General features: G+C 42.0%; 1 protein-coding gene across 1 annotated transcript; it reads left to right on the forward strand.

The window, feature by feature from the left end:
- Nucleotides 1-104: 104 nt before the first annotated feature.
- Nucleotides 105-25,938, forward strand: mdh2 (malate dehydrogenase 2, NAD (mitochondrial)). The gene is made up of 9 exons (XM_041198243.1): nucleotides 105-263; nucleotides 11,669-11,837; nucleotides 13,394-13,477; nucleotides 16,642-16,751; nucleotides 18,758-18,883; nucleotides 21,260-21,337; nucleotides 22,671-22,770; nucleotides 24,685-24,836; nucleotides 25,623-25,938. The coding sequence occupies exons 1-9, from the start codon at nucleotides 198-200 to the stop codon at nucleotides 25,752-25,754; spliced, it is 1,017 nt and encodes a 338-aa protein (XP_041054177.1). The 5' UTR covers nucleotides 105-197; the 3' UTR covers nucleotides 25,755-25,938.

Here is a 25,938-nt window from a genome sequence, read left to right on the forward strand (position 1 = left end):
TCAACCTAACCGGACGCGCATCACATGATGGGGACGACGCCGCCAGCCAGTGGCAGAGGCGGACTGGGGCTGCGGATGGCACGGATTGGTGGATGGGCGGCGGACTAGCAGGTTAGGGTGCGTCACGGTGCTCGGTTTAGTCCTTTAGCTGGAGGTCGTTGGAGTCACTGTCGCTCAGGGATCTGCCGCAGTTGGAAATGTTGTCCCGTATCGCCAGGCCCGCTGTCTCCGCACTCGGCAGGAGTTTCTCCGTTACGTCGCAGGTGAGAGACGGGGCCCGGGTGGTGAGCGGGGGAGAGGGAGCGGGAGCCCATGCTGCTCGTGGCCTGAGGGCACCCAGGATCTGGGCCTGAGAAGCCGGGTGGCTGCATGAGAGGAGGAGTCCCATCTGTAACAGGATGTACCCGGTGCTGGGGGCCATCCTCCTGCTCTAATTACCCTGATTTCAACCTTGTTGCTGACCTGCCGTGTGGCCTTCGCTTGGGTTTCACCAATTAAGTTCAGTATAAACTGACCTCAGATTTCCAGTTGTATTCTGTTTTCTTTCCGGAAGGTTGTAAGTCACGAGGAGATGGAGTGTATGCCTACAAATGTTAGGCAAACGACATCAAATAGCTAGCAACCTTGGACTAAACTTGTGAGCTGGTGTCATCTATTTCTGCTCATGTGTTGGCCCAACGTGTCCTCAAGACAATGCAGAACTATAACTTTAGTTGCCTCCCTAAATAGTATAACGTTCATGCCAGCACATCCTAAGGTGATTTTTGTTTTAGGAGATTGTCCGAGAATGGGATACTTAGCAAGAGACAGGAAAATTTTTTGGAGGGGTGGAAACAAAGACAGTGTTGAAGGGAGATGCTTTTGAATGCAAACTGATTTTTTTGTAAAATCTGCTAAACGGTGGCTTTCAGCGGGAAGCATTAGGAGAGGGCAATGAGCAACAATCCAGTGTCAAAGAACCTATGCTAACCTATCTATCATAAAGTCAGAAGAGGGAGGTGTGTGGTGTTCACAGATGCTTGCACAAGTGTTCTTTTCACCTGCAACTCCTCAAACAATGAAAAAGTTCTTGTCTGCATTCAACAAGATCTGTACAGTATTCAAGCTTGGGCACGTAAGTGGTAAGCAACATTGTGTGCGAGGCAAAAACAGAATTACCTGGAAAAACTCAGCAGATCTGGCAGCATCGGCGGAGAAGAAAAGAGTTGACGTTTCGAGTCCTCATGACCCTTCGACAGAACTCCTTGTGTGCGAGGCACAGCCCATTTCCAACAAGAGAGAACCTGACAGCACTGAGTGTTCCAACACCACACAGTCTGCAGTGCTCCAACAAGGTGTTCCACCACCAGTTTCTTGAGGGCACTTGGGGATCCTGCCCAGCCGGTCCCTTGAATGAAAAGAGAGCCAACAAAATGGCCTAATACCGATAGCAAGTCACACCTGACCATTTTCTTGTGAAATTAGTATGTACGCTAATTATTACTGGTTTACAGGCTGTGCCTCCTCCTGTACTCCTAGCGTCAGGATGGCCGAGCGGTCTAAGGCGCTGCGTTCAGATCCCAGCCTCTTCTAGAGGCGTGTGTTCGAATCAAACTCCTGTACTCCTGAGATTGTTGAAGCCCAATAGCATTTAGCAACTACGACTGCAAATTGTTAATTTTTTAATGCTAACTTGAGTAAGATCCCCCTGTGCCCCCCTCTACCCATGAAAGAATAAAGAAAAAGTAGACCATATTTCCTGATGGTGAGGGTAATGTCAATTTACTAAATTGTGCCAGTATAACATGGTGTCCAAGCATAGAGAATTGTTTGATCTAATGGGATGTGTTTGCATCCAGTTAGTATGAACAAATATATAGTTCCAGATTTTATAAATAGGACCAAATAAAATTTGTGCATTGTAGACTGTTCATCTCTTATTGCGTAAGATGTCAATACTTGGCATTTGGTTGCAAAATAAATGGTGAACTTTAGAACTATCCACTACCTGGAGTAGTTCCGTGTTCATCACATATCTGTTCATTGTGCTGCTATATAGAGCAGTGGTGGATGTGGAGCTTATAAAATTACTGGGTAAGTCTGATCATAGTCAATGCTCGTAGTATAATACCTTCTCTATAGATGTTGACATGGTTGGTCACGCCAACCTCCCTCAAAACCTCCATTCCTTTTGTTCTGGACGTTCATGTACTTCCCACCCCTCTTGCCTCATTGTTTCTCTTCCTAAACCTCACTTAATTGTGACCTAGTTGGTAGTGCTGTTATATCCTGAGATCGAAGGTTCTGTGTTCGAGTCTCACTCCAGTGATTTGAGCACAAAAACCTGGGCTGACGCTCCAGTTCACTGCTGAGTGCTACTTTATAGATGCTGTGTTTGAATGTTAAACTGAGGCTCCATCTGCTCTAGGGTGGAAGTAAAAAGATCCCATTGCACAATTTTGAAGCAATGCAGGGAGTTATCCTGGCCAACATTTATCCCTCAATCAGCATTGCTTAAAAACAGAGAATCTAGTCATTATGTTGCTGTTGTGTGAGCTTGCCCTGCAAAATCTGACTACTTTTCCTACATTACACTTCAAAAGTACTTAATTTGCTGTAAAGCACTTCAGAACATTGAGAGATTCATGGTGGAAATAAACGGCTTTAGTATTAGAAAACTCTCTAAGTAATTGAGATCTGTCCATCTGGGACTGGGTGCTGTGGAAACTTGAGTCTAACTGTAGAGCTGCTAAGAAATGGCAGGGGAAGTGGCCAGTGAATCATTCATCACTTATTCGGTGCTAGCTACTCTTGATTTTAAAACTACACTTGGACTTGAATCTGTGATTCATTACTTTCCACCGTTCAAATGGGTCTTAGACTCTTAGCGATGAAATGCATTTATGTTGTAATATTCTGATTTAAAATATAAAAGTTGGATGTTTTTTGTTTTTAATTCATGCAGGCAGAAAACAGAAGTAGTTGGTTTCCTTAATAGAAAACTAGTATGGTCCCAGCTGTGACCTACTTTTCCAATTGTTGGTTTTCTTGTGAAATGTTTCACCTGTCTTACAACGAATATATATGTTACCAAAGTGTGTCCTCTGGCAGGTTGACCGAAGCCATGGTCTGGCTATAATAATATTCAGAGGCTTTTAAGTCTTAAGGGAGAGCAGTCATCACTCACCTGCTGTGAACTGAATAATTTTACTTTACTGTGTAAAGCTACTGCAAAGAGTACAAGACTGCTGAAATATGGTTGTTCATTTTGCGCTGAGGTGGAACTTCTTTTTCACTACCTGTTCCTCCCAGGTAATGAGTGGGATGGGTAGGAACGGGATGTGACTTAGAAGCAGAGTTCTGTCCTGTGGTTCGGATTAGGATTTCTTATCATGCCTCGTATTATGGGGAAAAAATTGTAAGGTGGACTTCCAATGTTAAGTGGTGCAATTTTTGTTAAAACTAAAAAATTTAAATGTCAAATTAACTAAGACTGTTCAGATACTACCCCTTTAATTGAATGCTAATCTGCTCAGTGCAAAAGAACTGCTTTGGTCTTGTGTTATAATCTGCCTCAGTGCTGTAAGAATGCTGTAATTCTTTTTCTCAGTGTTTATCTCACACTGACTGTTTCTACATGAAGGTGATGATGGTGCTTTGTCAAATTGGGGTTTTGTAAGATATCTGGTGAAACAACTGAACTACCTAGACGACGAGAGAAGAATTAGAAACACCTAACTCTAGATTTCAGGAAAGAAAATCTTGCTCGGCAAAATTGTTCTTAAAAGAAATGATTGATATGGCGGACGTGACAAATGCAGTGGATGTAGAGTATGCCCAAAGTCTTTACCTCAGGGAGAACATTGGAAAAGATTGGGTGATGTGGAATTAGGGTGGGGTTGAAATTTGTATTTAAAAACTAGTTGCAAGGGAGAAAACAGGAGTGTGAGTTTAGCAGTTACTGGGAAGTCTGATGAAAGGTCACCAACCTGAAACACTGACTTTTTTGCTCTCCATAGACATGGGTGTTTCCAACATTTTTATTATAGAACTGGGTAGTGATACCCTACAAGACCTGCTTCTGTTTGCTGTGTGGGTTGACGATTTGGAGATGGGGCTGGTGGGAGCGCTGTCCTCATTTTCAGTCGACACTAAAATAGGAAGGGCAGTAAATAATTCTGAGAACAAAAGGAGATGTTGATAGAATGGTAGGTAGAATGCGCAAAAAATTGTTTGGTGGGCTTTCATTGTGAGGTGGTGCAATTTTTGTTTTAAAGCTAATGCCTTTGATTGGCAAAGGCAGGGTGATATGCAGGGCAATGGGATTTAGGGTGAAGGCCACAACATTAAGAGCAGCTCCTTGAATTAGATGCAGCCATCAAATATGGTAACTGAATACTAGATTTTATAACCAGTTTGGAATATAAAAGAGATTTAATGCAAATCTACATAATGACTATGGTAAGACAGCAGATCATGTACATCTTGTAATGCCACAGGTGGACTGCTGTCCATAATTTTGTGCTCCAGAGGGTAGGAATTGAGGCAGTAGAGGGCTCAGAGTGCATGTTCACTGGGATGCTTCCTGGTTTGAAGAAATCCAAATATGAAGAGAGACTTGGAAGGGGCGATCTGGTGGGAGTGGAATATACTCAAGAGTTGGTGATTGAAATGGAGATTGTCAACATTTGAGAATGGGTTTGATGTGTGGTTGAGGGAAAGGAGAGAAAAGCAGTTGGAACAGGATAGAATGATGGGATTGGGACAATAGCTCACCTAGAGGGTGAACACCTTTGGGCAAAGCAGCTTGTTTGTTAGTTCTATTTGATGGTGCCCTCAATATAGTTTAGATATTCAAATATGTGCTGCAATTTGATATACAAATTTATTATTAGCAATCCACCAATCTAAATATAACTTACATTTTTACTCACTGTGGTGTCCAGCTCTTGTCAGGCTTCTTTGGGATGTATCTCTTCTTACCATCAGGATCATTCATTGGGCTGTTTACATTCCGTCTGTAACTGCTTACATTTAGCCTCAATTTTCATTAATGTTAATCATTAGTCTGGTGGTAGGTTTTGCATTCGCATTTCAAAACTTATCTAAATACTATATTTCAAATTGCAGTGTCAATAGGGAAATCTCAATATTGTGGCCTTACCTGGCAAGGAACACCCCTACTAATTCTTTTCATATAATTGTGCAATTTCCCCTTCTATCCAGAGGAGAGTATGAGAGGAGGTCCCTGGGACAGGCAATCAGCAATTGCTGGAGCATTGGGATGGTTTTTTGGGTAGGTGGGACATGTGGAGGTTGGACAAGTTATATCTGAACAGGAAAGGGACCAACATCCTCACGGGGAGATTTGCTCAAGCTGTTGGGGCGGATTTAAACTAAATTGGCAGGGGGATGGGATCCTGAAAAGTAGTTCAGAGGGGAGAGAAACTGAGATGGAATTAGAAGTTAAAACATTAAGTGAGCCTGGAAGTCAAGAGAAACATAGGCTAGATAAGAAAGAAGTGAATTTAGTAAGGTTAAATGGAATATATTTTAATGCAAGGATTCTGAGGAATAAGACAGATGAGCTGAGGGCACAGATAGCTATGACCGAGAATTGGCTAAAAGAAGGGCAGGATTGGCAGCACAACATCCCTGGATATATGGTATTCAGACAAGATAGGGAGAGGGATAGAAGAGGAAGGGGGATTGCAATATTGATCAAGGAATCAATTATAGCAGTGAGGAGGGATATCTTTGAAGGATCACCAAATGAGGACATGTGGGTAGAAGTAAAAAACAGAGCAAACACATTGCGTATATACTGTAGGCCCCTAAACAGTCAGAGGGATAGAGGATCAAATATGTAATCAAAATTTCAGAAAGGTGTAAGAATAATAAGGCAGGGATAGTGGGAGATTTTAACTACCCACATATTAACTGGGGTAGTTTGTGTGCAAGGTAGGGAGGGAGCAAAATTCTTAAGTTGCATCCAGGAGAACTTTTTTAGCCAGTACATAGAAAGCCCAACAAGGGAGGGGACAGTTCTGGACATAATATTTGAAACTGAGACCGGAGAGGTGGAAGGCATATCAGTAGGGGAGCATTTTGGAGATAGTGACCATTACTCAGTTAGATTTAGGATAGTTATAGTAAAAGATAAGGTTGGATCAGGAATAAAAGTTCTAAACTGGAGAAAGGCTAATTTTATTAAGATGAGATACAATATTGGCCCAAGTGGACTGGGAGCAGCTACTTGCAGATAAAACTGTGTCAGAGCAGTGGGAGGCATTCGAGGAGGTAATAGTGAGAGTACAGGGCAAATATGTTCCCGTAAAGACAAAAGAGGGGGACCAAGTCCGGAGAACCATGTATGTCAAGGAACATAAAGGTTAGGATTAAGAAAAAAAGAAGCTTATGGCAGACATCAAGAGCTCAATACGACAGAGTCCCTAGAGGAGTATAAAAAGTGCAGGGGGAAACTTAAAAAGGAAATTAGGAAAGCTAAGAGTGCATGAGAAAGCATTGCTGGGTAGAATAAAGGAAAACCCAAAGGGTTTTTAAAAAATATATAGAGCAAGAGAATAACTCGGGAAAGAGTAGAAACAATTAGGGACTGTAGAGGTAATGTGTGTGGGGATCTGGAAGACATGGGTACAGTCCTCAATGAATACTTTGCTTCGATCCTCACAATGGAAAAGGACGATGCAGGTATAGACATCAGGGTGGAGGACTGTGAAATATTAGAGGAAATTAACAGAGAGGAGGTGCCAGCGGGTTTAGCGGATTTAAAAATGGATAAATACGCAGGACCAGATGAGATGTATCCCAGGCTGTTGAGAGAGGCAAGGGAAGAGATATCGGGGCCCTGGCAGTAATTTTCAAATTCTCTCTGGCCACAGGTGAGGTGCCAGTGGACAGGAGCACTGCTAATGTTGTCCCATTATTTAAAAAAAGGAAGGGATAGACCAGGAAATTACAGGCCAGCCGTTCTAACCTCGGTGGTGGGGAAGCTACTAGAAAGAATTTTGAGGGACAGAAATTAACTGGGGATAGTCAGCATGGATTTGTTAAGGGAAGGTTGTGTTTGACAAATTTGATTGAATCTTTTGAAGTAACCAGGAGTGTTGACGAGGGTAATGCATTTGATGTGGTCTACATGGACCTTAGCAAGGCTTTTGATAAGGTCCCTCATGGCAGACTGGTCAAGAAAGTAAGAGCCCATGGGATCCAAGGCAAAGTGGCACGTTGGAATCAAAATTGGCTGAGGCAGGAAGCAGAGGGTGATGATTGAGAGATGTTTCTGTGACTGGAAGTCTGTTTCCAGAGGGGTTCCGCAGGGCTTAGTGCTGGGGCCCTTGCTGTTTGTGGTGTACATAAATGATTTGGACTTAAATGTAAGGGGTATGATCAAGAAGTTCGTGGATGGCATGAAAATTGGTTGGATGGTAAATAGTGAGGCAGATAGCTGTAAGCTGCAGGAGGATATCAATGGACTGGTCAGGTGGGCAGAGCAGTAGTAAATGGAATTCAACCTGGAAAAATGTGAGGTAATGCACTTGGGGAGGGCTAACTAGGCAAGGGATTACCCAATGAATGGTAGGACCCTGGGAAGTACTGAAGATCAGAGGAATCTTGGTGTGCATATCCACAGATCCCTGAAGGTAGCAGGGCAGGTAGATAAGGCAGTTAAGAAGGCATATGGGATACTTGCCTTTACTAGCCGAGGCATAGAGTACAAGAGCAGGGAGGCTATGCTGGAGATTAGGCCACAACTGGAGTACTGTGTGCATTCTGGTCACCACATTATAGGAAGGATGTGATTGCACTGGAGAGGGTACAGAGGAGATTTAGCAGGATGCTACCTGGGCTCGAGGGTCTGAGCTATGAGGAAAGATTGGACAGGTAGGGGTTGTTTACCTTGGAGCAGTGAAGGTTGAGAGGGGACCTGATAGAGATGTATAAGATTGAGGGGCATAGATAGGGTGGATAGGAAGGTACTTTTTCCATTAGTTTGGAGGGGGGGGGGTTAATAACCAGGGGGTGTAGATTTAAGGTGAGAGGCAGAAGGTGAAGAGGGGAATTGAGGAGAAATCGTTACAACCAGAGGGTGGTGGGAGTCTGGAACTCACTGCTTGAAAAGGTGGTTGAGTCAGAAACTCTCGTAACATTTAAGTATCTAGTTATTCACTTGCGTTGCCATAAACTCCGGGGCTATGGGCTGGAAAATGGGATTAGTGTAGTCAGATCTTTGTTGACAGGTGTGGACACAATGGGCCGAATGGCCTCTTTCCAAGCTGTAAACCTCTGAGTCTGAGGAATGAAGTTTGCCTTGTGCCATTTTGACTCTGGTTTATTTTATCTTGCATTCAATCAAGCTAAGCCAACTTCCTTTGCTTGCCTGTCTGTGCTATGTTTTTAATTATTTGAATTGGTAACCAATTACTGAACTGTTCTGCCCCGATATGCCTGTTTGAACAGGCATTGAAGAAGCTACATTGATTCTGCAATCCAGTGTACTGGACACATTGCTGTCTCTCGGAACCACTGTTTTGGGTTGCTTGTCTAAGTGAAAATCCCTTTCAACTGTGTGCAGCCTGTCGTGGAGACCTAGCGGTATGTTTTATTTTGTCCTTTTGAGTCTGTCTAATATTGGATTGTATAGTCAGCACAGGAGTATAGCCTCACTTGTGTATAAACAAGACATCAGGAAGTTTCTAAAAATCGTACTGGTAGCTTACTTTGTTAGAAACACATTCTGAAGTAACTATTTAAACACTGATTCAATCTTCTAAACCATTTGTATCACCAGTTTCTTGTATTCTTTTTGCTTCAGACCAATTTATAATTCTTGAGAAGTTCAGTTATTGGCTTTAGTGTGAATGATAGTATTTTCTGGTTTCTGCACTGGCCCTTTCTGGACAGTCCATACAACGTTCAGTGTAAAATATCACAGTAAAAGGCTGATTGCTGAGCCTGTGGCAAGGCTGCTCCTGTTTAGAGCACATAAATGTGGATGGGTGCAGTGAAAACTGACTCTTGGTGTGAGCAGGATTCTCTCAAGTGAGCTGGAAGTCAGCCTGAGTAATACACTCAATTTATTGAATCCCGTATTTCTAAGGATTGTCTTGCTTGAGAACTGTTGACATACTATCATGCACTTGTGGGAGTTCATAAGGTTGATTCAGCTATTCCAGGATTCCAGCAATTCTTGGCCTGCCTTGAGCTCAAGGCACAGGGAACAGCACGCCTAATTCTTGGGTTGAAAGTGACTCATGGCTATCATGAACATTAGTACTTTACAAGTATGGACACAGGCCAATGTACTAAATACACTTGGTGTGCAGGTAGAGGGGAATGTGTCTTGATCTTTAGATCACAGATGTCTTGACTCACTTTTAAAAGAGTTCAACTAGCAAATAGAATACCTGTGCATCCTCAGCAGCAATTAAAACAGCCATTTAAAATAGCAAGCATATTACTGCTTAATGTCCATAATAAGGTAGAAAATAGAGGAAACCTGATTTGTGTTCTTTGCGAGCTGGTTTGACCAAACCTTTATCCCCTTCACTGTCAGGTCAGACAGCCTGAAGGTGCTGGGGATATGATTTGAGGGACCAGGACATGTGTTAGCCACTCGCTCCTTCCAGTTTCTATAATGAAAAGAAAACTAGGCATGTTTGCGCGACATTTCCTCTCTTTTTGCGGGTAAGAACTTGGTCATCAGGTGTGAGGCACTCTTGTGTTGCTGTCTCGCCCATTCCTTACTCCTGCACAGTGGCGATCACCCGAGCCATCTTTCACTTTGCCTGGAGGTCGAAAATGAAACGTGTTCGCAGGGACACAATGTACAAACCTCTAGATAAAGGGGGGTAAAAGTGCCCAACATTGCCCTCCTCCAGATGGTCACCTTTGTGTGAAGCTGCATCGAGCTATGCATAGACCCTTGGTTTGCAAACACCAAGTGTCACTATGTGTTGTGGTTCTACCTGTTCCCAGTGTTGCGAAGGATGGGTCTGGCCACGCTGTCGCGAAACGTTTCAAGTAGTTGGACCGTGCCGCACCACCTGTCCGTCGTGGAAAAATTTATGCAGAAACACCTTTGACCGCAAGCCCATCAGGCAGTGGTTGTCAGAGGCCCTGAGGGAAAAGGAGATGGTGGATCCTGTCGGATGGTTCCCTGAGCAGACTGTCAGTCATTTGGCAGAATGCCTCATCGCCAGAGCTTTCCAACAAGGACCAAGATCAAGCTTGGTTGGTGGTGAGAAAGGCCCTCCCAATCAAATCCTTCCTACATGCCAGGAGTCTTACCTCCTCCGCACGTTGCCCTCGAGATGGCTGTGTGAGGAAGAGACCGTTGTTCACCTCCTTGTGGAATGTTCCTTTGCAAAGAAGGACTGGAGAGAGATTGTGGTTTTTGTCGAGATTCATCCCGAGCAGCTCTGTGACACAGGACTCTTGTGCTCTACAGGCTGTTCCCAGGGGCATACACCGAGACAAACATCAACTGCAACTAGAGGATCATCAGCTCAGTGAAAGGCACTCTTTGGTCTGCAGGAAACATGTTGGTCTTCCAGTGCAAAGAGTTGCCCCTGACTTGAGTGTTGCAAACTGCATATTCCAAGGTCCAGGACTACATGCTGAGGGATGCACTAAAGCTTGGGGCAGCTGCCGCAAAGGTGCAATGGGGAAAGATCTAAGACCTTTCTTCCATAGTGCACTGAGGGGCTGGGAATTGTATAGACCCCTTGGGCTGTATGACTCAGGTTGAATGTATGCAGTGAATATTATATTGTATTAAAGCACCAAGCAACATGATCTATGTAGATAACTGAAATACCTTTGCATTAAAACAAAAATAGCTGGAAAAGCTCAGCAGGTCTGAGTATCTATGGAGAGGAAGACAGAGTTAACGTTTTGAGTCCGTATGACCCTTCATCAGAACTAAAGAGAAATATAAATGAGGTGAAATATAAGCTGTTTGAGCGGGGTGGGACATGTGGAGCTGGACAGAGGCAAAGAAGAGATTGCCAAAGATGTCATAGACAAAAGGACAAAGGACAAATACCATTGCATTACCTGACTGTCTGTAATGACCATCTTGTATCTAATGTTCATTGATTGTATTGAAGCACCTCATGATCTATGTGGAAAACTTGAATATGATTGCACTTTTTCTGATGGCCATTTTGAAATGTTTTGTAATGTTCTTTCAGATATTTTGTAAATAAAATATATTTTTCCAAAAAAAGTTGACCCACTGCCAACTTCTCAGGGCAGCCAGGAATGGGAAATACATGTCCACGTTCGGAGAACAAAAATAAAGGATGTTTGTTTAGGTTGTAACAAGAACTGGGTGAAAATAATGTGTAATCATTCTTTCAGGGTTGAAGCCTAGGCTTGCTGGCGTGATAGAGAAAAGCAGCACCCGTATAACCTAACTTTTGACAATGGGTTTATTGAGATGGGTGCAAGATGGGGTCCCTGCAAGCAACTCTTAAATTGTTTCAGAAAGTAGAAAACTAGCTAACAATTGGTCAAATTGTTCTAGAAATGGGAAGCAGTGGGAATTTTTTCAGTGTTAAAATCTCCATGAGTGGTTAAATTATTAACCTGATTTTTAATAGTGTTAATTACTGGCATTGCTTGATAACTGATCTGTGTCATCTGCTTTATTTCTTTTGCCCAGAACAATGCCAAGGTAGCAGTATTAGGTGCATCGGGTGGCATTGGCCAGCCTCTTTCTCTGCTGCTGAAGAACAGCCCTCTTGTGAGTGACCTCTCGCTCTATGACATTGCTCACACACCTGGTGTTGCAGCTGATCTCAGTCACATTGAGACCAGGGCAAAGGTTGTTGGTGAGTATATATTTAAAGGAATTTGTTTAGTGCTGCTTAAGTGATTATAATATGTATGAATTAATATTGAACATAAATAATCCATGCTGTGTTTGTATATGGCTAATCTGCAAAGTAATCTGTAGAGGATGAATAATTTTAGGAAAATTGTCTACAGTGGTGTACCTCTGAACAGACGTGTCAGGATCTCTGGCAACAGGGAAAGGATAGGGCCCATTAGGGCCAAAGTGGCAATCCATGAGGAGCCAGAAGATGTAGGTGAGGTTTTAAATGAATACCTGTATTCACTAGAGAAGGACTATGTAGGTATAGAAATCAGGGAGGAGGACTGTGATATATTTGAACGAATTAGCATTGAGGGGGAGGAGGTATTATCAGTTTTAGCAGGCTTAAAAGTGGATAAATCCCCAGGCCCAGATGAAATGTATCCAAGGCTGCTGTGGGAGGCTGGGGAGGAGATAGTAGGTGCCCTGACAGTAATTTGGCAAATTGGATCCAAAATTGGCTTAATGGCAGGAGGCAGAAGGTGATGGTCGAAAGTTGTTTTTGTTACCTGTGGTGTACTGCAGGGTACGGTGCTGGGTCCCTTGCTGTTTGTAGTGTACATTAGTGACCTAGATATGAATTTAGAAGGTATGATCAGTAAGTTTGCAGATGACACGGAAATTGGTGGTATGGTAAATAGGGATGAGGAAAGGCTTAGGCTACAGGACTATATAGACGAGCTGGTCAAATGGCCAGAACAATGGCAGATGGAATTTAATCCTGAAAAGTGTGAGGTGATGCATTTTGGGAGGACTAACAAGACAAGGAAGTACATGATGAATGGTAGGACCCTAGGAAGTACAGAGGATCAGAGACCTTGCTGTGCATGTCCATGGATCCTTGATAAGTTGGTTAAGAAGGCATATGGGATACTTGGCTTTATTAGTCAAGGGATTGAATACAAGAGCAGGGAGGTTATGATGGAGCTGTATGAAATGTCAGGCAGGCCACATCTGGAGTAGTGTGTGCAGTTCTGGTTGCCACACTATAGGATGTGATTGCACTGGAGAGGGTGCAGAGGATGTTGCCTGGGATGGAGCATTCAGTTATGAAGAGAGACTAGGTAGGCTGGGGTTGTTTTCCTTAGAGCAGAGAAGGCTGAGGGGGGACCTGATTGAGGCATACAAAATTGAGGGGCGTAGATAGGAAGAAACTTCTCCCCTTCAATAACCAGGGGGCATAGATTTAAGGTAAGAGCGAGAGGCTTAGAGGGGATTTGAGGAAAAAATTTTTCAGCCAGAGGGATATCTGAAACTCTCTGCTTGGAAGGGTGGTAGAGGTAGGAGCCCTCACAAAATTTAAGAAGTATTTAGATGAACACTTGAAACGCTATAGCATACAAGGTTATGGGCCAGGTGCTGGAAAATGGGATTAGAGTAAATGGGGTCTTGATGACAGGTTTGGACACGATGGGCAGAAGGGCCTCTTTTTGTTGTAAAACTCTGACTCTAAAAGTCAATCAGATTGTTTCTGCATTATAAAGCACTCAATGAAAAGATGCATATTTCCAGGTTACATGGGCCCTGAACAGCTGCCTGACGCCTTGAAAGGATCTGAGCTGGTGGTCATTCCTGCTGGAGTACCTAGGAAACCTGGTATGTACTTAATGTTTGAGTAATAATCCTTTGCTGACTGAGCTATGGCCTTGCTTAGTCAAGCATTACAAGTCTTAAAACTGATGATTGTTGCAATGAGTCCACAACGGTGGATTAACATTCTTTTCTCTACTAACACAATAAAAAGATGTATGGGATCCCCATCATGCTCTCTGACACTGATCAGGTGACAATCCTCACTAATAGACCATATGTTTCAGATTGAACAAAACATGCGCTGTGTTTAGGCAGAAGCAAAATAAACCTGATAAAGAGCATGATAGTGTTTAACTTAAAACTGTTTGAGACTAAAAGAACGTTTCAATGTTTTGTCCTTCTACAAATTCTGACTTAGATGAGTGTGTAATGAAGGTTCACGGCTCCATGGAGTTTTTTTTAAATTAATTCATGGGACGTGGGCTTCGCTGGCTGGCCCAGCATTTATTGCCCATTCCTAGTTGCCCTTGAGAAGGTGGTGGTGAGCTGCCTTCTTGAGCCACTGCAGCCCATGTGGTGTAGGTACACCCACAGTGCTGTTAGGAAGGGAGTTCCAGGATTTTGACCCAGTGACAGTGAAGGAACGGCAATATATTTCCAAGTCAGGGTGGTGAGTGACTTGGAGGGGAACTTCCAGGTGGTGGTGCCCATCTATCTGCTGCCCTTGTCCTTCCAGGTGGTAGTGGTCATGGGTTGGAAGGTGCTGCCTAAGGAGCCTTAGTGAATTCCTGCAGTGCATCTTGTAGATGGCTGCTACTGTGTGTCGGTGGCGGAGGGAGTGAGTGTTTGTGGATATGGTGCCAATCAAGTGGACTGCTTTGCCCTGGATGGTGTCCAGCTTCTTGAGTGTTGTAGGAGCTGCACTCATCCAGGCAAGTGGCTAGTATTCCATCACACTGCTGACTTGTGCCTTGTAGGTGGTGGACAGGCTCTGGGGAGTCAGGAGGTGAGTTACTCGTCGCATGATTCTTAGCCTCTTACCTACTCTTATAGCCACGTTATTTATATGGCTAGTCCAGTTTAATTTCTGGTCAATGCTAACCCCCAGGATGTTGATAGTGGGGGATTCAGTGGTGGTGATGCCATTGAACATCAAGGAGCGATGGTTGAATTCTCTCATGTTGGAGATGGTCATAGCCTGACGCTTGTGTGGTACGAATGTTAATTGCCACTTGTCAGCCCATGCCTGGATATTGTCCAGTCTGTCTATGCCACTACAGAGAGCTGGATGGTCGGCACAAGTGATAAGATACTGCCAAACCCCTGCTGTATCTATTGCAGCCTGTGGCCCCCAATCCGATCAGACAATGGAGGCAAATGTTTGCATACTGTTTTGATGAGTATTGATACCAACATTACCTGGGAATTGCTAATGCAATGTACATCTGGCTACCTGTTATAAAGTCTGGATTATTTTGGTGACTTAGCCATTAAAGATGACTATGACCATGGTGTGCTTTTATTTGTAGGTTCCTGACAAATTACATCTATCTGTAAGCTTGCATTCTGTGATCCTTGCTTTACAGGAATCTGCAAATGAATTCGCCATTGTTCCCTCAGAGGGTAGTGAGTCTTTGGAACTCCCTTCTTCAAAAGGCAGTGGAAGCAGAATCTTTGAATATTTTTAAGACAAGAGGTAGATGGATTCTTGATAAACAAGGGGGTGAAAGGTTATCAGGCGTAGGCAGGAGGCTGCAATCAGATCAGCCATGATCTTATTGAATTGCAGAGCAGGCTGAGTGGCCTACTTCAGCTCCTAATTTGTATGTTTCACAAAGAATGTAGTTAAACTCAAATAGCACAGTAAAGTGAGGATCTCTGCTACAATTTCAAATGTTGTGATTTCAGACAAAGTTGTGCGTTGCTACCCACCCGCAAAGACTTGCTTCTACAATTCAGTTTGAATTTACCCCAGTTAAAGTTGCATGTGGAAGATATCTTATCTGCGGTGTAGTCCACATCAAAGACAACATCATTACCAAAATATTAGGACATATTGATTGCTATGCTTTAGTCTCTTGCAAAGTATTTTCTTATGCCCAACATGGGTTGGTTCCCATTGGGAAGTATCACTCCCAATGTCCTTGTATTCTGGGATACACTGTCCTGGTTGAAAAATGTAACAGGTTATCAATTAACATTTACTTTGCTAGCATTGAAGGTGGTGATTCATTCACCTTTTGTTTTGAAGTGAAGTTTTACATTCCAGCCAGTGATACATAATCTCTCCACTATAGTGAAATCCAGTCAGTTGGAAGGATGGTTTCTCCTTCTTGGCTGTAGTAAGAAAATTAATGTGGCAACAAAATTGGACCAGCTTTGAACAATCTAAGGAATTAGAGATGATATTTTCAAAAATTAAATGACAAATCTCCTGATTTATTATGGTACACAGACTAATGTGGGCTCCATTTTATCAAAATATTCTGTAATTGATTTTTTTGAAGATTTGATAAAGAAGATAGATTTTCCATCCATTGCTACTGAATCAGTTAAATTATACTTTATTTTAGTGATTCTATTATTAGCACATTATTATTATTAAAACCAGCAGCTGTTTTTTCTTCGTTTTAATTTCTCATTTGAAATCCTGTTCTGTTCTCTCTGCATGCTATCAGTTAGGTTTGTGCCGCTTATACCTAATGAGGCTATATTGAATCTTTCACAGCAATTTAGAGTTGGGGCTAGCATTGTTACCCTAATTTGCAGGCAGTGAGAGAAGTTCTGTCGTCCAGACAAAAGACACTTTTTTTTTCTGCTAGAGTTTACACACCCCAGCTGAGTGGCAAAATGTTGCTTTGAACCCAATAATTGTTTATCACATTTAGGTTTATGTAAACTTGATTGGATCATTTGTGATTGTTCTTTAAAGATGCATTGCCTTTTCCAAAAAAAAACTTAGTTTCAATATGCACATATTCTTCTCAGTACACCTTTTTTTTGCTTATCTGTTAACTAGATTTTCCAGTTCCAATGGTTATCCAATAACTTGCATACCATATCACACAACTGAAGTACGGAAAAATAAGTCACATCTTGGTGTGGGTAAATAAATTCGTAGAAGCCTTATATTGAACAAATTATAGGTTTTGTCTGTAGAGGATTGTTAACTATTAAATTAACAAACTGTTAAACAACACAAATGTTGAAATTCCATTTGCTTGCAGGCATGACTCGAGATGATCTGTTCAACACCAATGCTACAATAGTTGCAGTTTTAACAGAGGCTTGCGCTCAGAACTGTCCAGAGGCCATGATATGTATCATCTCCAACCCTGTAAGTTTGCACAGTTTGCTTATGCTAGACCTGTACCAGGCATTGTTACAGTTTGACTGTTGTGGTTGACTGTACTCATTCATTCAGTCCCCCGAATGCACTGTGCAAAACTGAATTGTGTTCTTTCCTGCAAGGAGAAGTGAATGATTTGAAACCTAAAGGCTATTAAAATTAATTGGCAGCATTGGAATCCTAATCAATAAGTCATAATGTTAAAAACAAAAAACTGCGGATGCTGGAAATCCAAAACAAAAACAGAATTACCTGGAAAAACTCAGCAGGTCTGGCAGCATCGGCGGAGAAGAAAAGAGTTGACGTTTCGCGTCCTCATGACCCTTCGACAGAACTAGGTGAATCCCAGGAAGGGTTGAAATATAAGCTGGTTTGGGGGGGGTGGGGGTTGGGTGGGGGGAGAGAAGTGGAGGGGGTGGTGTGGTTGTAGGCAAAAGCAGTGATAGAAGCAGATCATCAAAAGATGTCACAGATGGCAGAACAAAAGAACACATAGGTATCGAAGTTGGTGATATTATCTCAACGAATGTGCTAATTAAGAATGGATGGTAGGGCACTCAAGGTATAGCTCTAGTGGGGGTGGGGGGAGCATAAAAGATTTAAAAATATTTAAAAATAATGGAAATAGGAGGGAAAAAAATCTATATAATTCATTGGAAAAAAACAAAAGGAAGGAGGAAGAAACGGTGGGGGGGGGGGGCGGTGTGGTGGGGGGTGGTGGGGGGATGGAGGAGGGAGGTCAAGACCTAAAGTTGTTGAAATTCAATATTCAGTCCGGAAGGCTGTAAAGTGCCTAGTCGGAAGATGAGGTGCTGTTCCTCCAGTTTGCGTTGGGCTTCACTGGAACAATGCAGCAAGCCAAGGACAGACATGTGGGCAAGAGAGCAGGGTGGAGTGTTGAAATGGCAAGCGACAGGGAGGTTTGGGTCATTCTTGTGGACAGACCGCAGGTCATAATGTTCTTTTGCAAGGAACTTATTCACTTCAAACTGCATTAACTCAGAATTCTCACTTTGTCTCTCCACCCACCTTTTTAAGAAAAAAATGAAACGTGACTTTGGGAGTAATATTTTTCAATTGCACTATATTCCCAGAATCCCTACACTGAATCAGCAGTGAGATCTATGGTGGGAGCCAAGAACATAGCTGATTCAATGGATTTCCAGTGTCCTGGTCCAACTTGGCCTCGAGTATGATACTCAGATTCTGTTGATCAAGACAGAAAGGAAACATTTAAATTATTCTATTGATGCCAAACTAATGTCTGAGTGCTGGTTTAGTTTAGAGGAAAGATTGGAAATTGAGGCTTATTGGCTTTGAAAGGAGGTGACTAAGTAAGAACCTTTCTTCCCATTTATTAGGTGTATACTTCTATAATCTGGAGCAATAATTTGAGGTTTGTTGGGAGCTTCAGCAAGGAGATATGGACTAAAAGTGATTTGGTATAAAACAGAAAATGCAAGAAATACTCAGGTTCTGCAGCATTTGTGGAGAGAGAAACACTAACGTTTCAGATCATTAAACAGTAATTTGGTGCTTGTTGGGAAGTAATTCTTCAGAGGTTTTCTAGTCAGGGTAATGGTGGGAAAAATCTTGGACTCATTCAAGAAACTGATGATGGAGGAGAGAGGGAGTAGGTCTCCATTCTGAATGCACAAGCCAAGATGGACCAAATGCCTCCCTCACCTGTTCTTACTGGAATACAAGGAGCATATAAGCTGGGGATAACTTTGAGTAAGAGTGAAATTCTCTCCTGCAATGGGCAACTGATGAAGATTGCACAAGTTGTTTTTAACATCTCTACAGGAAAGAAGCACTGATTTTTCTGACTGAAATTCTAACATGTCCATCTAAAACTGGTTACAGATAACAGAATGTGGGCACAGTATTGTGGAGAATTGTACTGAAAGCTGATTTATTAAATTTTGATTTTGGAAATTCTAATTTATATTTGACATTCCCAGTGTTAAGTAGACCCTGTTTCATTTTTCAAGGTGAACTCCACAATACCGATCACATCAGAGGTTTTCAAGAAACTTGGAGTCTACAACCCTAACAAAATCTTTGGTGTGACAACATTGGATGTGGTCAGAGCCAATACCTTTATTGGTGAGCTGAAGGTAAACATGGAATAGGATGGGCAAGACAATGGGATGCAATGCATTGAAGAGAATATTTGACATTTCAACAAGACAAGATATATTTAGTTTGACACATCTGGAATAACCATGTATATTTGGTAATCTGCCTTTTTCTTAGCTTTATTGTAAACTCCCTTTTGACTTGAACCGATACCACTCCTGTGTATCTCAAAATCTTGTACATTTCTCTGAGGAAAGATTGTTGAAACCAGGACCAAAGGGCATTTTGACCAGAATTGCCCGTAATCATTTTACAGTATGGAAAGTATTAAGGACTTGTGTGCTAGTGGAGGATGGTTGTATCTGCTGCTAACCAATAGTTTTGAAGGAGATTTAAACTTGCATGTTCTGTTATCTTTCACTGGCACTGCCCAGACACCCAGTGACCTACTAACTACCCCAACATACGTTAAGATACTTGTTAACTAAGAAGTTTATTCGTTTTATTCATTCATGGGATGTGGGCATCGCTGGCTAGGTCAGCATTTATTGCCCATCCCTAATTGCCCTTGTTCAGAGGGCATTTAAGAGCCAACCACATTGCTGTGGGTCTGAAGTCACATGTAGGCCAGACCAGGTAAGGACTGCAGATTTCGTTCCCAAAAGAACTTTAGTGAACCAGATGCACTTTTACAATAATTGACATCGTTAGACTTTTAATTCCAGATTTTTATTGAATTTAAATTCTACCATCTGCCATGGTGGGATTCAAACCTAGGTTCCCAGAGCATTACCTGGGGTCTTTGGATTACTAATCCAGTGACAATACCACTATGCCATCGCCGCCCCTTGCATTGTTTTTCTGTTGTCTTCCCTAAGGTTAGATTATTTCCAGCTGAAGCACTGTTGGGTACTTGCCAATGTTGTAGCTGTACTGGAAAATTTTGGCTAGGAGTATGGCTAGTTCTGGAGCACAAGTGTTATGACATGGCAGATGATGTGTGCCAGGCAGACCAAATCCGCAAGGGAAACTTGGCCATGCTATTACAACAATTTTGCAATTTGTATTTATTACAAGACGAATTGTGCACTGAATTCAGAAGTAATGAGTCCACTAAGACCTTTAGAGATTTTTATAAGTTAAAGTATTTATTGATAAAAGAAAAGATTTCAAGCACATACATAAGATTACACTTACTTAGTACTATAACAAATCCTAAACTTCCCACTTAAGTTGACTCTAAATTACACACACCCTTTAAGGCCACAGTCCAAAATAGATTTTAAATTTAAAAAGCAAACCAGGAAGTTACCACAGCATCCACTTGACAGTGGAATTCCTAAAGGCTTTTCTCTAACTTTAGTTACTGGACACAGCAGACTCATGCACAAATGGCTGGAGGCTTCCTGAAGGCTGTTTCTCTCACTCCTGTTAGATCTTACATGGCCCCCAACATAGCCTTTTATTCTCCTTTACATATTTTTCTCTCTTTAGTATGTAAATTCCATTGTTCCATATGTCTTTGGAACTTTACTTTTCCCATAATATAAAAATCTTTCATGTTGCCAATATTGTCAGTAACCTTTAGGAAAAGTAAACACACTGCTTAGCCTTGCTTATCTGGCTAGTTGTAAACATTGTAACATCTCTTCAAAATCCAAACAACCCCATCACTTATCTAAAAATGCAAATTCCCCTCACACTTTGCATGCTAAGACCCCATCCATGTTTATTCATTAGCATTTCAAGTATATTTCTACACCTAACTTCTTTTGATAATTTTAAGCTTGCAGTCTGCCTGACTCTAAATGTAATTAAATCTCAGAGCCATTTGCGCTCACACCCATAAACCTACTTTACCTCCAATTGGTTGCTTAATTGTTCACCACCGTTCACAACTGGATGTGGGACTGAAGGGCTTTAATCACATCTGTTGGTTGTGGGATCGCTGAGATGCTGTGAATTTTCACACTTTAGAGGACCATAATAATTGCTTGAAGTTGCACATTCCTCAATGTGCGCATGCAAGAATGCTTCAAACAAGCGATGGCACCCAGTTTATTATATAGCAAATGAGTATTTAATTTTATTTTGGTTGTGAGAATTCACTGCAGATGAATTGTGGTTGGGTTTGGAGGGCCATATTTGTGATATGTATCTCTAAAAGCTTGCAGGGTGTAACGATTTGGCTCCTTTCTACCCTTCACTGGCAATTGAGAATAGAATACCCATAAATGCACTTTTCTATTTTAACATTGCCAATTACCAGATAACTAACTACTCCTGCCTTTCGTTTTGGAACTCTGGTCTCTTAGTCGTTAAATAACTGATATGGTGTTGTAATGGCATATTAGTTTAATTCATTTGCTTCTGTTAGTATTTTCCATGTTTAAGTCCTTTCCATCTGTATGCAGGGCCTTGACCCAGCACGTGTTGCTGTCCCAGTAGTTGGAGGCCATGCTGGAAAGACCATCATCCCTCTGATCTCTCAGGTAAGCAGGCAAGAACATGGCAAAACAATAGATGACTGTCTGGTACTGAAGTCTTCTACATATGGGAAATAAGTCCAAAACATGTCACTGTTTGACAGCATGTGAATAGTAATAGATTGTTGAGAATTATATTGAATTAACTGTAAAGAAAATTCCAAAAGCCAAATTTCACACAATTATTGAGAAGGCTGCATTCATGCACAGTTGCAGTGCTTCATTCCGTGACGTCGTTGTGAGCAACTGAGATCAGAGCTAGCCCAATCTGAGAGATACTTTTTATGGAGAAAAACAAGGACACACCTCTGGCCCATTTATCCTCTTAATAAATACATACAAATGGTCTTTAATCCCTTCACATGTTTCCTGTCAGACATCTTTCCATAGTTAAGGCTGCCAAGTCAAGTGGAATTAATGGAAGGCTCTAAATCTTTACTGCTTTTGACACTTAAGGATCAAATGTAAGCACCTTTACTTGTTACAGCCTCAAAATGCTTAAAGCACAAACTTATGAATGAAAGCCTATTCATATTCCCATGATAGTTACTTTACAATGTAGAATAAATCCACTGTGCAGTGATTCTAACTTGCAAACATTCATTTTTGCCACCGAAATGTGTGGTTTTACTTTCAAAACATTTTTTAACTGGGCTGACATCATTGGTCGTACATGTGCAAACCAGTGCGCGTGTGCAGATGTGTATCAGTGGGCAAGTTGTGTTGGTGGGGAGACACTGTACTGAAAATGCTGGTATATTGGGTTTGGTGACGTGGATGTGAAAGCTAAAATGAAAAGAGTGGAGGTGTTTGATTTGTGGCATGCTTTGCCTTGTTTTTAACTGTGGCAGAAAATCATTCCTTACCCTTTCTGCATATCGCTCCGTTTTTTCCAATTGCTCAGTAGATTCCATGTCTGCCACTCCACATTCAATTTGAATTAAAATAGTATCCTGCCCTTTTCTTCTGGATCAGCCCCATCAATAAACACCTCCTAAGCATTTAACCTCTGCAGCTTCAGAATATATAACGCAAGGTTACTTCTCCACACCTGTTTTGTGCAGCCATTGGACCAGGGAAGAGATGCCTAAATTAAATAATAATATCCCAAATAAGGTCTGCTCAAGTGCTGGAGTCACTCAGCACTGGATAAGATTGAGTGGACTGTCTCTGACCCCTGAAGGCAACCAAGCAGGTTTCACTGCTTTTGTATTTAATGAATTTAATTTCTACCATATCAAACTCATTCATATTTTAATTTTACTAATAATTGCCTTTATGCAAGTAGACATTGAACAGTTGATTACAGTGCTGAACTTCCATCTTGTTTTGATTCTAGTGCAATCCTAAAGTGGAATTTCCCCAGGATCAACTGGAGGCCCTGACGGGCAGGATTCAGGAGGCTGGTACAGAGGTAGTTAAAGCCAAAGCTGGAGCAGGTTTGTTCATAATTTTGAAGCCATTTATCCAGATGTAGACCCAATAACAGTCCTGTTAGCCAATCTCCTCAGAGTGGGAGTTGGTTCATGTTTTGCCAACTTGTTTAAATATCCTCATGTTTGAGAAGGCTTCTTTTTGCCAATGTAATTAAACAGACTGGATTTGAGTTAGGCAAATAATGACTGGAAATTCTGCTTGATAGTATGTGGGCAATGATTCAGTAACTCACTGGAAGCAATATTCAAGGCAGTTGAATGTTCTGTTTAGGCAGGACTAAACCATTCCAATATAATCCTGGAGATCAAAGATAAAGGTTTGGTTTCTATTCTTTACCAGATGTTTCCTTAAATGCTCCCTGCCCCCTGCAACCTCCAACCTCATCTCCAGCAAGTGTATAGAGCCCCGGGGACTTGGTCAGCAAGACAGAAACCATCAGTTGAGCTCCCTCTGCTGCTTTCATCCTCTTTTTCTCCCTGATATAGCTGAAACCCACATCATGCTCTTTCATCTTCACTCACGTAAGAGACCCAACTCCTGCTCTTTTGACCCTATTTCCACTAAACTGCTAAGCACCCTTAATTCCCTTCCTGACCTGCGTTGTAAATGGTACCCATTTTCCCTTCTCCCTCCTCCCTCCTTTTGAAAACGTTCTAAAGCCCCACCTCTTTGACCAAGCTTTTAGGTACCTCTCCTCATCCTTTTTTAAATTGTGCCCCTGTGATGCAGGTTAGGACATTTTTTATATACAGGTATTATAATAAATACAGCACATGATATGAAACACAAGTGCCAGGCAATGACATCTCCAAAAGGAGAGAATCAAACCATCACTCAATGACATTACTATCATTGAATCCCCCACTATCAACATCCTGGGGGTTACTGTTGACCAAAAACTGAACTGGACCAGCCATATATAAATAGTGACTACAAGAGTAGGTCAGAGGCTAGGAATCCTGCAGCAAGTAACTCACCCCCAAAGCCAGTCCGCCTTCTACAAGACACAAGTCAGGAGTGTGATGGAATATGGTCCACTTGCCTGGATGAGTGCAGCTCCAACAATACTCAAGAAGCTTTAAACAACCTGCTTGATAAGGCACCACCTTCACAAATATTCACTCCACCACCACCGACGCACAGTGGAGGCAGTCTGTACCATCTACAAGATGCACTACAGCAACTCACCAAGGCTCCTTAGACAGCACCTTCCAAACCCATGACCTCTACCATCTAGAAGGACAAGGGCAGCAGAGACATGGGAACACCACCCACCTGGAAGTTCCCCTCCAAGCCACTCACCATCCTGACTTGGAAATATATCGCCGTTCCTTCACTGTCGCTGGGTCAAAATCCTGCAACTCCCTCACTAACAGCACTGTGGGTGTACCTACACCGCACGGACTGCCAACATTTGAGATTAGAAAATAATCCAGTTTGGTAGTGGCTGAAAGTATATGAAGCACAAGTCAAATTGCAGCTTCTTGCACAATACTAGAGAACTGGAGTTTTACACAATCTGCCCAACATATTGTCCTTTGTGGCCTGATATAATGAACTGAGGTACCCTCATAAGAAACCCTGCCTACACCTTTCAAAGGTCTCATCTGGGATTTGAAGCAGGACCTCTTGGATACTCCTGCAATGAGAATCCCCAAGCAAGAATCATACTCCTAGACCAACAAGCTGCATCACAAGTGACTTGGAACAGATTTTCTCTAGAATGCGGAATTACAAGGTTTTTTTTTGTTTGAACCTTAATTAACACTTGCCATTTTGTGTATAATAATTTTTCACTGCCTTTTGTGTTCCGTATTTAACAGAGGGCAGATTGCTTTGGTTCTTAACCAGTGCATGTTACATTGGTTGTATGCATTTTGGATTTTAAGGAGAGTTCTTGTATCTTTAATGTTTAGGTTCTGCCACCCTGTCCATGGCTTATGCTGGTGCCAGGTTTGTCTTCTCACTCTTGGATGCTATGAATGGTAAAGAAGGAGTGGTGGAATGTGCATTTGTCAGGTCTGAAGAAACTGAATCGCCATATTTCTCTACACCTCTGCTTCTCGGGGTGAGTTTGTGTTGCTTGGACTAGGCAGATTATTCAGTTTTTAAGTATTAATGAGATCTGTTTTCTCTTAAATTGCAAATGCTCAGTATTTTAAAGCTTTAAATATGATTTGTTCTATTTTACCAGAATTGTTAATTTAGAATTTAAATGGCTCATGTCTACTTTGTGCTCCCTGTTTTAGCACTTCAATAAAACGTGCTTAATGGTCACTCTTGCCTCCAGTCCTAGGCAATTAGCAGTTGGGAAATTCTGTGTAAAATGGAGGCTGCTGATTTAATTTTTAAACTTGTAAATTTTTGCACTCCGTACCTTCTGTACCAAAGGCACTGACTCTTACAACTTTACTGTCACCATGACCTTTTCTAAATGGTCCATCTAGAGTGAGCCTAGGTGGTTTGTGGTGGTGAGCAACTTGGCTGTGAAGAGCACCCCAGCTCTCCATGCCTTATATACACTCACTTTCCCCAGAGACCAGGTTAGTAATTGAAATTGTGAAACTTATCATTTTCCTGCCCACCATCCAGCAGTGATGATGTGTTAACTGTGGAGCATCCATTTGCTTTCTTAGCTGTGATCAGCTAACATAACTCAGAGCAGGAAATGAACCTGAGATCTTCCTGGTTTTTACACCTTATACCTCCTCACTTGTAAGGTCTCGCTGTAGTACTTTTGCCAGCTAGAATACATCACATCCTTCTAAGATGTCTGCTGTTCCTAAAATGTTTTCTTATTATGATGAATTTCATTAAAAACATCCCTTTTTTGTTCCCCCCCCCGCCCCCCCAGAAAAGTGGCATCGAGAAGAATCTTGGACTAGGCAAACTATCTGCTTTTGAAGAGAAGCTTGTAGCCGAAGCTATGGGTGAACTCAAGGGCTCGATAAAGAAAGGAGAGGACTTTGTGAAGAACAGGAAGTAAATAAGTGGCTGCATTAATTTGTACAGAATGGAAAACTCCAACCTGTTGCAAACATCCCAACACGAGTGGCTGTCCTGTAGCGTTGGTCACTGCTGTATGTCTGTGCTGTTTGCTAGCAGTTTTTAAATGTCAATTTGCCATGGCAGATCTCTAAGCTCATTAAATTACTAGCACCATTTCTCTA

The sequence above is a fragment of the Carcharodon carcharias genome, chromosome 10 (genome assembly GCF_017639515.1).
Source record: "Carcharodon carcharias isolate sCarCar2 chromosome 10, sCarCar2.pri, whole genome shotgun sequence".
In the NCBI taxonomy this organism is placed as follows: Eukaryota; Metazoa; Chordata; class Chondrichthyes; order Lamniformes; family Lamnidae; genus Carcharodon; species Carcharodon carcharias.

What these genes read in the sequence shown, in the direction of transcription:
- mdh2 (XM_041198243.1), top strand. Translation starts at nt 198, where the DNA reads ATGTTGTCCCGTATCGCCAGGCCCGCTGTCTCCGCACTCGGCAGGAGT. An exon ending in GACCAGGGCAAAGGTTGTTG is followed by an intron (nt 11,838 to 13,393) that starts GTGAGTATATAT and finishes GCATATTTCCAG; the next exon opens with GTTACATGGGCCCTGAACAG. An exon ending in TCATCCCTCTGATCTCTCAG is followed by an intron (nt 21,338 to 22,670) that starts GTAAGCAGGCAA and finishes TTTTGATTCTAG; the next exon opens with TGCAATCCTAAAGTGGAATT.